The sequence below is a fragment of the Sturnira hondurensis genome, unplaced genomic scaffold, assembly GCF_014824575.4.
Source record: "Sturnira hondurensis isolate 20B ecotype Veracruz unplaced genomic scaffold, ASM1482457v3 Scaffold0017436, whole genome shotgun sequence".
NCBI lineage: Eukaryota > Metazoa > Chordata > Mammalia > Chiroptera > Phyllostomidae > Sturnira > Sturnira hondurensis.
The window spans coordinates 10963990-10978975 of NW_028090067.1; the positions used below are offsets into that span (position 1 = coordinate 10963990).

Here is a 14986-nt window from a genome sequence, read left to right on the forward strand (position 1 = left end):
AAAAAATTATGTGTAAATTTTGCTTAATTTTAATGAAAGATTCATGTGTACTTAAATTGAATTAAATTTTATTAGTCTCTCAAAGAAGCCTGAGTTTAACTCAGGATGGTTTGTAGTTTTTCACCAAACATCCCACAAGATACTAGCTTTCATGCAGCATTAAAGAAAGCAATCTTGGTGATAATAAAATCTTTTAATTTGGGGGCGAGAAGATTCTGTATTTTCTGTTACAAAGTTTCTCTGTTTCCCCTTTTGGAATAAGTAATGAATTTTTTCTTTTTCTACCCTTTTTCTTTTGAATTTATTGGGGTGCCATTGGTTACTAAAATTATATGGGTTTCAGGTGTACATTTCTATAACTTACCATTTGTATATATATTGTGTTGCGCTGACCACCCCAAGTCAAGTCTCCTCCCATCACCGTTTCTCCCCCCACAACCTCATCTACCTCCGCCCACTTCCCTTAAGTAATGAACTGTAACGTCTAAGGTGGAATCTTTACCTTCATCCTCAAAAAAATTGGAGTAACAGTATGTTACTGGGTTAGGAAACCATTTACCTTAGAGTAGGATGATCAGATTTACTCAGACATTTTCTGTGTACCAAGCGCTGTGCTAGGTATTAGGGATACAAAGATATAACAAAGAATGCAGTCTGTTGGAAGAGATGACCGTGTAAGTAGATTTTTGGAATTTCACCCTTGAAGAATTACCATGTAATTCTCCTTTCAAATCTTTCTAACTTTTACTAGTATTATAGCTATTCCTTATATTGCCAACAAGGAACTTTAACGATGTTACAGGTTTTCTTTTGCCTGCTACTTTGTGAGTTCCCAAGCTAAGTGAATAATTTATTGGCATGTTTTTGTAGTTTTGTCATTAACTCATTTTCTGGTTAAATACAGCTGTGGTAATTTCCCATGTAACAATTAGACTTGTACTTGGGATTTTGAGAAATGTATGCAGTTTTTAATTTAAGCTCTGGGGAAAAGACACCTCATCTCTGTGCCTGACTTTCATTAATTTTTGGGCTGTGGATCATATCTAGACTAACAGACTAACTATTTTTCAAAATTGCCTAGGTTAATGCTATAATGAGATAGGACCCTAATGCACTAAGTTGGTCCACCTGATTCAGTGCATTAGTTGTAAAATAAGGGAGAATGGGGAGCTAGGTCTTTATGAATCAGAAGATACTTAGAGTTTGCTTTGCATTGCTCATCTGAGGAGAGAAACCTGTATTAGTAAGAAGATAGAAGTTGGACGAGGTTATTCACATTAATAAAAAACTGAGTTGGAGTTGAATTTGCTGCCTTTTAAAAAACATTTTTATTTATTGATTTGAGGGACAGGGAGAGAGATTTTTGTTGTTTTGTTTATTATACATTCATTGGTTGATTCTTGTATGTGCCCTGATGGGCATTGAACCTGCAACCTTGGCGTATTGGAACGGTGCTGTAACCAACAGAGCTACCTGGCCAGGGAAAATTTGCTGCCTTTGTAATAAGCAATGAATTCTTATGTATAGGGTAGAATATTTACTTTCATTAATATTGATGTATATACCTTTATTGTTCAGTTATTCCAGTGACTCTTTAGAATCTGTTAGTGTGTAAATTCTGTAAATATAAGCCCAGTATTCCAAACTTAGTGTTCTTTACTGACCTTTCCAACTTTATTATGGTAGTAGACTAAAACAAAATATCTTGATAAATTTGGGGCATTACATGAATAATATTCATTATGATGAAACAGGTCTAAATGCATTTCAAACACAATACATTGATGTATTTTTAAACAGCTTACTGTGCTTAGAATTAAGAATTATGCTTTTAAATTTTGTTTGTATGACAACACCAATTTTTGCACTTGATTCAGGTCATGATTTTTTCATAACTGTTGTTTATGACTAAAATATAAAATTAGAACATTGAGTTGTCTAAGGAATTATTTTAAATTTAAAAGCCCCAGATAATAGGTCAGTGGGATAGTGACTTTTTCAGAATACTTTAGTTTTGAGATGATATATATATATCTGTATATGGCAGCATCTGTTTTTAAAATTATCTATCTGTAAAATTTTGAAAGCTGAATTATTGTTAAACTTTGAAAATGTATTTCCAAGAAGTTGAGCTATTCCAGAATGATACCATTAACAATGCTTAGTATCTATTTTGCTGTGGCTTTTGAGATTATTTGAAATAAATGCCCTGTCATTTTTGTACTTCTCACATACTGTTTTAACATTTACCTTTAGAAATTCATGCTGAAGTTCAGCTTAAGAATTACGGGAAGTTTCTTGAGGAGTATACATCTCAGTTGAGAAGAATTGAGGATGCACTGGATGATTCCATTGGAGATGTTTGGGATTTCAATCTTGATCCTATAGCATTAAAGGTTTGATTTTTTTAACTTATGCATACATTTTTATGACACACTATATCTTGAAAACATAATTATTGAAAATGAAACGTGTTATTTTGTATCTAGAGAACTAAAAGAAACATGGGGAAAATTATTAATTTCCTTTTCTCTAAGCCATACAGGTATTTTTGTGTTTTTAAAGAGTGATACAATCTCAAAGCCTTTTAAGTGTCAAGAATGACAGATTCCAACTCTGAGCTAGCTTTTTTTTTTTCCGTCAAGAAAATGATGAGAGTTGGAATAGAATATTCAGGTGAGATTATTTTACGTACATAGATTTAAAATACACTTTTCAGTGAGTTTTGCCAAACACATAGACCCATGTGACTCATATCCCAATCAAGATACAGGATATTTTTGTCATTTTTGAAAGCTCCTTTGTGATATTTAGAGAAACTAAATGTGGTAGTAATGAACTATATGTGTTTTTTTATTCTAGAGAGGGGGAAGGAGGGAGAAAGAGAGGGATTGATGTGAGAGAGAAACATGGATAGCTTGCCTCCCGCACATGCCCCAGCTGGGGACAGAACCCACAACCCAGGCATGCACTCTGACCAGGAATCAAACCCAAGACCTTTTGGTTTGCGGGACGATACCCAACTGAGCCACACCAGCCAGGGCAGGAGTAATTTTATAATGCATAAAATAGGTCACTCCTGCTCTATTTCATTTTGAGGTAGTTCTGTCTTGTTTTATCTTTAAAACTATAGCCTGTTACCACTTAACGACATTTATTGAGCATCTATTACGTACTAAGTCATGTACCGTCTTAAAAATAACAGGCTTTCTTGAGAGATAGTTCATATATCATTCAATGCTTTGGTTTGTAGTGTATTCAGAGTTGTGTAACCAGCACCAGAGCCAATTTTAGAACCTTTTTTGCCAACCCAAAAAGAAATCCCATACCCAGTAGTACTCACTCCCTATCTGGTATGGTGCTGGTGCTGAGTATCAGGTCTAACGCAAGTTTAAGTAGAATAGAACAAGTCTCCATTTGTGTGTTTAAGATTTCAGTGGTTCTTTTCAAATTAAAAAAATACTCTTTTTCTTGTTTATATAGCTTTTGCCTTATGAACAGTCTTCACTTTTGGAACTCATAAAGACTGAAAACAAGGTACAGATTCCTAAACCTAAAAATCTATTTTTTAAATGCCTTAATTGCCTATTATAATTTATTTTTCTTTTATATTTTTACTCATGAAACTAGGTCTTAAACAAAGTCATCACAGTTTATGCTGCACTTTGTTGTGAAATTAAGAAATTAAAATATGAGGTAATTATTTTTATTTTTTTATTATTCGTATTCATAAGATGTTAAAAACATGGCTTAAAAGGAGCTATGTGCTTGTATGTGTACATTGCACATGAATATTTATTGAATGCTAAATGAATTATTTATTTAATTGTAATAGTAATGACGGATACTATGTACCAAACACCGTGTTCACCCTGTTAATACAGCAGCCCAGGGGGTTTGTGAGGAACAGATGAGGAGAGTGGGGTGTAAAGAGGCTGTCACTTGCCCAGCAGTTTACTGGTAGTAACAGTTCGGGTTGAGGTCAGCATACGTTCAAAGTCTATTACCTGTCATGTATACTTGCTTTCTAGATATAACTGATATATTTTAAAAGCTTTGGGTTTGTAATATATTTTGTGTTTCCTTGTCTGGAGCAATCAAAACTCTGACGGAAGTTGGTAACTCATTTTTTCTCTCTGTTTTTGGTACTATGTGTTTGCTTTCTGTCTCCCATGAACTAATGGGAGGGTGTACAGTAGAGTGGTCAGAGAAGACAAAGGAAAGATTAGAGAAATCAAGAAATGACATTGACTGTCAGTAAAAATTTTTGGTACTCTAAAGATAGATTTATCTGAATTATAAGCAGCTTCTGAATTTAAGTGAATTGCTTTATAAGTGATGTCCTCTGCTTATTACTGAATATGAATGATTAAGAGAGCCTAGGAACTTAAAAACAAAAGAGCACCTTGTAAAGTTATTTTAATTTTTTTAAAACAGGCTGAAACTAAATTTTATAACGGTCTCTTATTTTATGGAGAAGGAGGTAAGCTAAAATTTCACATTATAATGTTGGGATGTCTTTTGATGTCGAAATGAACAAAAAGTTAACAGACAGTTCTACGATTACCATATGTATTAGTGTGAGAAAAGCATTCAGATTTTTTGCTTTTTTGCTTTGTTGGTTTGTTTGGTAGACAGGTGAAAAAAAACCTGAGTGATGAAGCAGCAGCAATTTCTGTAAAGCCTATTTGTGATATTTTTATAAATTATAAAGCATTGTAGCTAGATGAGAATTTTCCTTGAATTAAATAGGAAAGCAGATGGTTACTTCCAATTGGGTAATTAAAGATTTTCTTTTTTATTTCAGTGTAAAAATCCTGTTAATAGTATGCAGATTAGAAGATGTACTAATGAATAAAAATCACTTTTATTTTTTGGTATTGATCTAGTTTATGTAAAAATAATTGAAATAAAAATCTTCATTTTGCCTTTTAAAGCCACAGATTCTAGCATGGTGGAAGGTGATTGCCAAATACAAATGGGGAGATTTGTTTCATTCTTACAGGTAATTGATTTTTACTTTTTATTGAGGTTTTTCTTTGAAAAGTTTTGGTGAATTACAAATAATTAAAAATTTCTGAAACCTTCACATGCTAAAAATTTGTACTGTGAGGGTAAGACACTTGGTTGGCATTGGATTATAATTAAGGGGATTGTAATTCCTAAAAGATTTTCATAGAGTTTTTAGGGAAGTAAAGATCCAAATAAGTTTCTTTGTATAGTTTCATTTATGGACAACTTACCACTGTATCTTTTAAAGTAATTTAAACTTTATACTATGTAGGAAAAGATAAATTATTCCAGGAAAAAGTCGCTGATAGGGGTGATTAAGCTGCTATATGAGCAGTGATGAGGTGTTGAAAACACATGAGCTTGATGCTTCTGACCAAATGTTTGGATTTAGATACGCTTTTCATCACTACAAAGTTCTGTTTTATTTATTTTTAAAAGATTTTGTTTATTTATTCTTAGAGAGGGGAAGGGAAGAAGAAAGAGAGGGAGAGAAACATCGATTGGTTGCCTCTGCCACATGCTTTGACCAGGGACCAGGCCTGCAGCCCAGGCATGTGCTATGACCAGGAATCAAACCGGTGACCTTTCACTTTATGGGATGATGCCCAACCAACTGAGCCACACCGGTCGGGGCTCACTGCCAAGTTTTAGTTATCTAAGTCTTATGGTTTAATTTTTTCAAAACAATGAAATAACTTTTCTTTCTCACCTATCCATTATAAAAGCAATGCTTATACAATATGACAAAAGCAAACATTGGAGATGAGGTAAAAATACCCATAATTCTACCTGCCTTCTGCTTGTTGGGTCAATAATCTTGTTGATTATTTCATTGAATCAGGCATGCTCATATATCATTGAGATCTTTTATATCATTCGTTAGTACTTTTTATTGGTATACCTGACCTAATTTGAGAGCATTTTGTTCAAATTGCCCTCTGTTATGGTATGGGTCAGTCAGGGTCCAGTGTAGAAAACAGTTCACACAAGACACTTCAAAAGAGGAGGTTTTGATATAGGTAGTTGGTTACATAAAAGTTGGAGCACTGAGTGAATAGAACAAAGAGGCGATCCGGAGGAAGCAGGTACCACCTCTCCACCTAGGGGGCAAAGGGGAAGAGGCTGAGAGCCAGGATCTGGGAGCTGGGAGGAGCAGGCGCCTGGAATTAGCACTTACACCTCTGAGGGAGCGGTGCTGCCTGGCTGCTGCAGGTACCTGTGAGAGGGCAGTGCGGGGCTGGCTCCGCGGTGGTGGAAGGAGCTGGGGGCCGGAGCAGTCTGCCTTTGCTGGTGGGAACTGCTCCTGCCGCATTACGTTGATAAAAAGGGGTAGAAATTGGATGTTTTTCCTGCCCTCTAGTCTCCTTTTAGTGCCACCCCTTCTTTGGCAGAGCCCGACAGGAAGCCTGCTGGGCAGGAGTCTTAAGAAACGTGATCTGTAGGGTCCCAGCGTTGTGTCAGTTTCTCCCCCTAGTTTTACTAAATTTTATATTTTTTATTTTGAAGATATTTTATTTGGTGTATACAAGTTTAGAACTGTTAGTAATTTCTAATAAATTGAATCTTTTATCATGGTATGGTGACCCTCTTAGGCTATGATGATATGTATATAATATATAATTATATATAGTAGTTAGCTGTAGTGTTGCCAACAGTTTGTTTTGTCTGATACTAATTTCAGTGCCCCAGCTCTGTTTGAGTTAACATTTTCTTGATTTATCTCTTCATTTTTTCGAGCTGCCAGTATCACTGTGCTTTGTTTCTTAATACTGCACATATCTGGATTTTGATTTTTTATGCAATCTGAAAATCTTTGTCTTTTAATTGGCTAATTTATTCTGTTTCTGTCTTAGCCTGTTACATATCCAGAGTTGTTTCAGCCTCCTTTATGCTGCTTGTCCTCTGTTTTTCTGTTCTTTTCTCTGCTTTTTATTAAACTTTTAGAAATTTAATAAGAAATCTAAAACTGGAGCTATTTAAGTAAAATTGAAATGCGTTATTTTCATTTAAGAATATTACATTGTTTTTGGATTTCACTGAGAGCTGCATAAAATTTCATTTTTAAACATTCAACAAGTATTTTATGAGCATAGACATGTTACAAATCATTCTTGGTGCTGGGGATACAGCCGTGCACAAAACCAGCAGAAATACCTGCCTCTATAGTGTACAGTTGAGAACAGCGCAGGTTTAATCAGGTTTTAGGTATGTCAGGGCATAAACTGTTGCTTTAGGTTTAAAAGGAGGTGGTGGGACATGGTACATGCAAGTTAGTTATTTCTAAGACAATTAATATTTCACTTGCCTTGTGCCAGTTCTGTTTATAAATAAGGTTAAAGGTGAACATGTAACGTTATGTGAGAGTGATTTCTGGAGAGCCCTTTCCCTTCATTGTCATTAAAACTGGAAGCTTTTGTGCTTCTTCATTCATTCGGGTGTTCATCCGTTTATTCATCTGATAGGACAGAAATTTCTTGAGAAGCAGTTGAGGGTTCGCTGCTGTGCCAGGCAGTGGTATTCAGAGAAGGAATGAGACAGTCTTTGTCATTCAGGAGTTACACGGGTAAAACCTAAGACTTAAACTAGAAGGATGAACGAAACGTGGGGGCAGAGGTAGAAGTGACCTTGGGGTGCTGGAGATGAGTTAAGAATTGATTCCTCGGGGGATGCTTGAGGTTGGCTGCAGGTTAACTGGAGTTCTTACTGGAAAACTGTTTTGTTTTTGTTTAAACTTATTACCCTAAAATTCAGTCAGAAATGGTGACATTTTAAAAGCAACTTTGTAACATATACCCAACTTGTCATTTCAGGAACTGTCTTGTTTTGTTACGAGGTGCTATGAAGTGGTGATGAATGTAGTCCATCAGTTGGCTGCCCTCTATATCAGTAACAAGTAATGGATTTTAGAAATATTTTTGCCTTTGTAATAGAAATACAGGAAATGTTTTTCAAAAACTAGCTAATTACCTGAAATAGTTTTTTGTTTGTTCACTTACTCATTCTTTCATTCACCTATTCAGCATTCTCAAACACTCATGCTATTTCAAACTCTGTTTGATGTGTTTAATGAAGAAATGATAGGTTAATGAGTCACAGTTTCTACCATGGTGAAGAAACCCATTATCTGTCTGAATGAGAATGTAGGCAGAATAATCCTAAGGGAATTTGACTATATAGAGAAAGCCTAACATACTGTGTTCCCTCTTCTTACTCCTTTCCTCCCTCTGCAGTGAAGGTTCCTTGGCTCATTGGAATCACGTGACATTTTTCTTAAACTGCAGAATCTTTAGGAGTGGGGTTAGGGAATTAACATACAAATTTTTGTGAGTAATTCTAATAATCTTTCAGGTTTGGGGACTACTGCCCTGCATTCAAGAAAAAGGATCAAATTTTCAGAGTTCTTACCATTTTTACTATCACAAAATAATTATCTTGCATGATTAATAGCTTTACTTAAAACTTTCCCCTCTTACTACAGTCATGTGACGAATAATGACATTTCAGTTACTTATGGACCACATATATGATGATGGTCCCATAAGATTTTAATGGAGCTGAAAAGTTCCCATCACCTAGTGACATAGCTGTAGTTACCTTGTAGCACAGTGCATTACAGAAATATTTACCACTGTGTTACAGTTGTCTACAGTATTCAGGATAGTAACATCCTAGGTTTGTAGCCTGGGAGCTGTAGGGGAACAGAATTTGTTACACTAAAATACCTCTGGTAGGCATAAAGATTATTTAAAAAACAACAGACAAGGGAGAAGCTCTGAAAACCAAGTAGAAGTTATTCTTTGTAAAAAGACATTTATATTTGTAAGGGAAATCTTCAATTTTAAGAGTGTCTCTCATCCTGTACTAAAATAAAATCTCTTTAACTATAGGGATGTCTCAGCCAAGAGCCCAGGGGGTAGAGGGAAATTTATTTTCCCTCCCTTATTGAGAAATAGGCTGTAACTTACAGCCTAGGTGTATTGTAGGCTGTACCATCTAGGTTTGTGTAAGTGCACTGTGTGATGTTTGCACCATGATGAAGTCCCCTAACTGCATTTCTCAGACCATATCCCTGTGGTTAAGAGGTGCGTGGCTGTTTTAATGAAACTCGACAATAACTTTGTTAGGTCCATGACTAGGGATTCTCAATTATGGAAGAGATGACTGAGGCCCAGAGGAATTACTTTGCCAGGATTCCATAGCTGTTTAGGTACCGTTTTCACCAACCCATTCATTTTTGTTCTAACATGCCATGCTACATCCTAACTCTCCTTTATAAACTGGAAGACAGTGTTAACTGTTTCTCATCCTCACGTTGGCCCCTCAGTCGGGTATTTATGTTCTGTCCTTTCACTGACACCCTCTCGGAAGGAGCACGGCTACTCCAGCCTCGGCAGTGCCTGGGCTGCGATTCAGTCCTGAGTGTGTAAATTCCTACCGCCATACCCCTGCCTCAGGAAGACGAAATTTATTGGATTGTGTGTTTAATTTTAAAATATTCTGCCTTGTAGAATATATGTGCTTTGTTATATAAGTACTATTTTTAAATTATTTACTGTTGAATAAATTGAATCTCTAGGAGGTAAAATTAAATTATTTTGGGGCTTTTGATTTTGGTGTAATCCTAGCTGTATGCACTGTTTCTAGTAGGAATGACAACTCAGAAATAGTTTGGGTAGGATAACAAAGATTCTAGTTGGGAATTGGGAAATCCTAATAGTTTAGAAGGAAATGATTATCAGTTTTGTTATTCCTCGCCGTTCTACCCTCCCTCCCAAGCTAGATCCTTTAGTATTAAATGGCTAAGGCTGTACATGGACCACATATTGTCATATCCCTAGCCACTGAGTTGGGTAGAGGCAAGGGCAGTCCCGGCTCTGTATGCGCAAGTTAGTTCCCTTCTTGGGAAAGCGGAACAGGGTAGTAATTCCTGGGATCTCTTACATTTTATAGACTAAAGCTGAAATAAAGATAAATTCATATTAAAATCCCAAGAGCTCCTGCTGCTATGTGTTCTCCTTAAAATAAAAGTGAACTGTGACAAAAAAAGGATACATTTTTTAACTTGGGTATTTTTTTTATTATAGAGGTGCACCCAAAATTATAGAGACAACTGGAGTTCATTTTCAGGTAAAAGTAATTTAACTTGATCTATAAAACTAATTTTTACTTGATTTTACTTTGGAGTTTGTATGATTGGGGAGTGCAACGATTATAGCAAGAGTTTTAAAGGATTGTTTTTTGTATTTGTTCTCTTTCGTTTGTGAAGCTGACGAGACATTACTGACCCACTAGTGTAACTTAGTTTTTCCTGGTAGTGGCCTAGTGCAGATTCTCCGAGTGATCTCTTTGGAGAGAGAAACAAATCTGCAGTGTCACAGTCAGGGATGAAGTATTGGGCAGAGTGTTTCTCTGTTTGAAACTAATTATTCCATCTGAGGATTAGTAGTTTCATTTGGAGCTTAATAAACTGATTTACCCACTCCTTAACTAATTCAGTAATTAGCTAAAATGTGTTTAACTTTAAAAATTCACATGAAGCTTAACTTGTAACTAGTGATTAAATGGTAATCATTAAAGGTTTTTTGACAGACTATGTATGAGCACTTGGGAGAGCTGCTGACAGTTTTGCTAACCCTGGATGAGATTATTGATAATCATATCACATTAAAAGACCACTGGACTATGTATAAAAGGTGAGCCAGTTAAAATATTCTCTTTATTTTGGTAAAAAGTTAACAAATATAAATACTACAAGTCCTTTACAAGACTTGGAAATATGTATTTAGAAGAATCTCGTTTCAGATGTTTCTCGGTAGGTAGAACCATTCTTTAGTTTCAGGTGGGCTCGTTTGAGAGTATGATACACTTGTATAAAGCATCCTAATTCTGGACTGCCTTAGGACTCAGATTGCTTTATTTTGTCTTTGGGTTCTATTCAAAGGACACTTGTCTTTTCTGAGTTTAATTTTATTTCACTGTATAGTCCAGGACTTTTTAAGTCAGCACATTTTATTTCAATGTAGAAGTTTACAAAATGTCTGGTAACTAGAGAACATCAAGTATCTGAATTTAAGATGATATAAAAAGGAATGATTAGAAAATTAAATGTATTAGGTTTTTCTTTTTTGTTTCGATTTTTCAATGTGTAGAGCCTAACAAGAAATACAAATATGAAATTTTGATTTCTGGGAAAAATTTCAATTTAAAAATTTATGGTCTTATAATCTTCCACAAGGCTACTGAAATCTGTTCATCACAATCCTTCAAAATTTGGAATTCAGGAAGAAAAACTAAAGCCATTTGAAAAGTTCTTGTTGAAGCTAGAGGGGCAGTTACTTGATGGAATGATATTTCAGGTACGAGAGCTGTATTCAGTGTATGATGAATGGGCTTACGTGCAGAATTGTAGTAGGGCACTTTGATAGCATACTAGCATACCGTTGAATATGTTTTTCTTTAAAAGTGCTTTGTCTTAAAACATTGTTAGTCTACTAATAAGTAATATTTCAGTATCTAATGGCGAACAAAATTAGTGTACTAGTTGTATTTGGGGATGAGGATTTTTTTTTTTAGTGTAAAAAAGTAAAGCTCTTCAAGGAATAAGATCTAAGCAGTTGTGTTAAGTACTGTGTTTGTTGTTAACCTCTAGATTTAGGTTTGTGAAACTACTTTTTAAAAGTCTGTTTAATTCTTCCGAGGCTCGGAGAATATGATTTGGATCTGCACAGTCCAGAGTCCAGGTAGCTTCTAATCACGTGTGGCTATTTAAATGTAAATTACTTAAAATAAAAAGTCTCCTTCCTCTGCCACACTGACAGCATTTCAAGTGCTTAATAGCCACATGTAACTTAGTCATCACACTGTGCATCTTAAACTTACATGTTTTTTGTCAATAACATCTCAGTAAGGCTTGGAGGAAAAATAGCCAGACACTGTTTGTGGTCAGCCATCACATCGGATAACGCAGAAGTAGAGCATTTCCATCCTCACAGAAGATTCTGTTCAGCAGTTGTGTTGGTGATTCTGTGATTCTGTGGACAGCAGTGCTGTGGGTGGTGCCCACCAGAAGTTGCGTTGCATCCCATGTAACACCTGCTTTAATTTGTATTTTACCTGACCACAGTTTTAACAGATTCATCCAAACTCTTGTTTAAAACAATTTAATCCATTATATTTAGAAGGCAATTTTTTTGTCATTGATTGTTTTCCAGGAGACATTTCCGCACATGCTGTGATAAAGTGGTAGGAAAGTAATTGTAAACAGAAAAAATAACTCTACTTTTGAAAGTACAAAGGAAATAATAAAACATGTTTTCTAGTGCTTCATCAGACAGGTCTTTTATACATCACTGAGTATATCTCTTCATATTGAATTACAAATTTTTGATTTAGTTTTATTTCACATAACTGGTACTCAAATATATAAGTATATGTAAATTTTCCATTCAGAAGGATTTAAATAGTAGATCAAGGTAAAAACCTGAACTTCAGTGCTAGTAAAATTAAAACGATGAATGTAGCTGTTCATCACACACTATATTTAAATTTGTTTAATAGGTTGTTATTGAGAGTCCTCTTTACATGTTTCCTTTCTAGGCCTGTATAGAGCAGCAGTTTGATTCCCTTAATGGAGGTATATCTGTGTCAAAAAATAGCACTTTTGCAGAAGAATTTGCACATAGTATTCGCTCAATTTTTGCAAACGTAGAAGCCAGACTTGGTAATGTATAGTGTGTTTTTTGGCTTTTGTTTATAAAGTTTGCATTTTCTTGAAAGTAGAATTTTAAATATACTTATTCTGTTTTTCTCTCATGTTATCATTTTTTAAGGAGAGCCTTCTGAAATTGACCAGAGAGACAAGTATGTTGGGATTTGTGGTCTCTTTGTACTACACTTTCAAATTTTTCGAACTATTGATAAAAAGTTTTATAAGTCTTTATTGGACATTTGTAAGAAGGTAAGAACTTGCAGTTTTTACTTTTTTCTATTTGAGTAGATGACAAAGATTTTGGATAAAAGTGAATATGTTAAAATGCATTCTATTTCTGCTTAAAAAATAATTTTTATATAATTATAAAAATATAGTCATTAAAAAAGCCCCTAGCATTCTAGAAATAAGTAATATAGTACATGAAAATACCTTATAATTCTACGTAATATAAATAAGTATTGGTGGTGGTTTTCCAGTTTTTTTCTATACATTAACTTTCTATTACTACTTTTCTCTCTTCCTTCTCTTCCTCTGGTTGCCACTCATTCTCATTATTGAAGTAGAAAATATTTTTAAAAAATTTTGTACATTTTTCCTGTTTCCATGATGTGGCACCTGATTTAAAAATTGTAAATTTAGTCCTGGCCAATGTGGCTCAGTTGGTAGGAGCATCATCCCATCACCGAAGGGTTGTGGGTTCAGTTCCTGGCCAGGGCACATACCTAGGCTTGCTGGTCTTATTCCTGGTCCAGGTGTGTGTGATTGTAGGGCTGGGCAAGTACAGGAGGCAACCAGTCAATGTTTCTCTCACACATTGATGGTTCCTTCGCTCTCTCTTTCTTTCTCTCTAAAAGCAATTAAAAAAAATGTCCTTGGATAAGGATTTTAAAAATTCAAAAATTTAGTTTGTATGAAGAATCAAGTGATATGTGACCATGAGAACCCAGCTTTTTTTGGTGTTTATAATTTTTTCTAAATGCTAATATAGAGTGAAAGTGAAGGTCATGAGGATTTCCATTTGATTTCTTTTGCATATATTTATTCATCTTAAAATCCATGAGAGTGTGTGCATGTGTGTACATGTGTTGTATTATTTAATACTTAGGAAGGATGAAATTATTGTTATGCTGTATACCCAACATAGGAATGTCTTAATTATGCCACAGTAAGATAATTTGTCTCATAATATATAAATAAGTAATTTTTCGTGATTAATTTTCTTGAAATAAAGAAAATTATGTATTGTAGAACTTCCATTATGTATTGTAGAACTATTAAACAACTTACTGTTTAGCCTTCATTTAATGATTTGTTTCATCTTATGGTTACTGTTTCAGGTACCAGCCATCACTCTAATTGCTAATATTATTTGGTTTCCTGATAATTTTTTGATCCAGAAAATACCAGCAGCTGCCAAACTTCTAGACAGAAAAAGTCTTCAAGCCATTAAAGTACACAGAGATACTTTCCTACAGCAGAAAGCTCAATCACTTACCAAGTAGGTTTAAGAAGTACCTGTAATGAAAATATTTAGATATTTTATATTTTCAAAGCTTACACATTTGAATTATAAAATCAAACGTACTTACTCATTATCAGGGAAAAGGTCGAGCATTCTCTAGGAAATTTATTTTCTAGGAGTTTTCGTTTTGTTTTTAAGCTTATACTCCATTTAAGATTTAGGCAAATTATACTTTTTGGAGATGTGTGTGTGTATTTATGTACATATATACACATATATGTATATATGCACACATACATGCACATATAATGTTTATCAGGTGCATTAAGTAGTTTTTGTTAAAAGTGGAGTCTACAGTAGGTGTCATTAGAACATTTTGTGTCCGTGGTTCAGTGTTGATTTTGGAGGAGTTGACTTTAGTTTTATGCATTTCTTTTCTGTACTTTTAGGAAACTAATGTAGGTACATATTTAAAAAGTTAAAAACTAAAGGTTTAAAGGGAAAAATAATTACCACCTGTACCTTAATCTTCCTTGAATGAGTGCTTTTAGTTTCTTCTGATATTGACCTCTGATTTTTTAGCTCTTACTGTGTAAATTTTCAAATGTACCCAAAATAGAGAAAATGTGATAAAGAGCTCCGGTGTTCTCACCCAGCATCGACAGTTAGGTTTACTGCACATCTTTACTCGAGTGCAGGGCTAAAATCACATGTTGATCTGGGTGAAGGTGGTAAGTGACACAGGACTTGGCCCTTGGCCCTGTGCTGGACACATTTCTCTCTGTGACATACTGGAAGGG

At 34.8% G+C, this 14986-nt stretch overlaps 1 protein-coding gene across 1 annotated transcript in view; it reads left to right on the forward strand.

The window, feature by feature from the left end:
• WASHC4 (WASH complex subunit 4) overlaps positions 1-14986 on the forward strand; it is a 52444-nt gene that overhangs the window by 1038 nt on the left and 36420 nt on the right. Inside the window, exons 2-13 of the mRNA XM_037067834.1 lie at positions 2257-2396; positions 3484-3537; positions 3631-3696; positions 4438-4483; positions 4938-5005; positions 7824-7906; positions 10098-10140; positions 10603-10706; positions 11249-11369; positions 12610-12733; positions 12843-12970; positions 14062-14222. Of these exons, the coding sequence (XP_036923729.1) occupies positions 2257-2396; positions 3484-3537; positions 3631-3696; positions 4438-4483; positions 4938-5005; positions 7824-7906; positions 10098-10140; positions 10603-10706; positions 11249-11369; positions 12610-12733; positions 12843-12970; positions 14062-14222 (1138 nt within the window). The remainder of the gene's footprint in view (positions 1-2256; positions 2397-3483; positions 3538-3630; positions 3697-4437; positions 4484-4937; positions 5006-7823; positions 7907-10097; positions 10141-10602; positions 10707-11248; positions 11370-12609; positions 12734-12842; positions 12971-14061; positions 14223-14986) is intronic.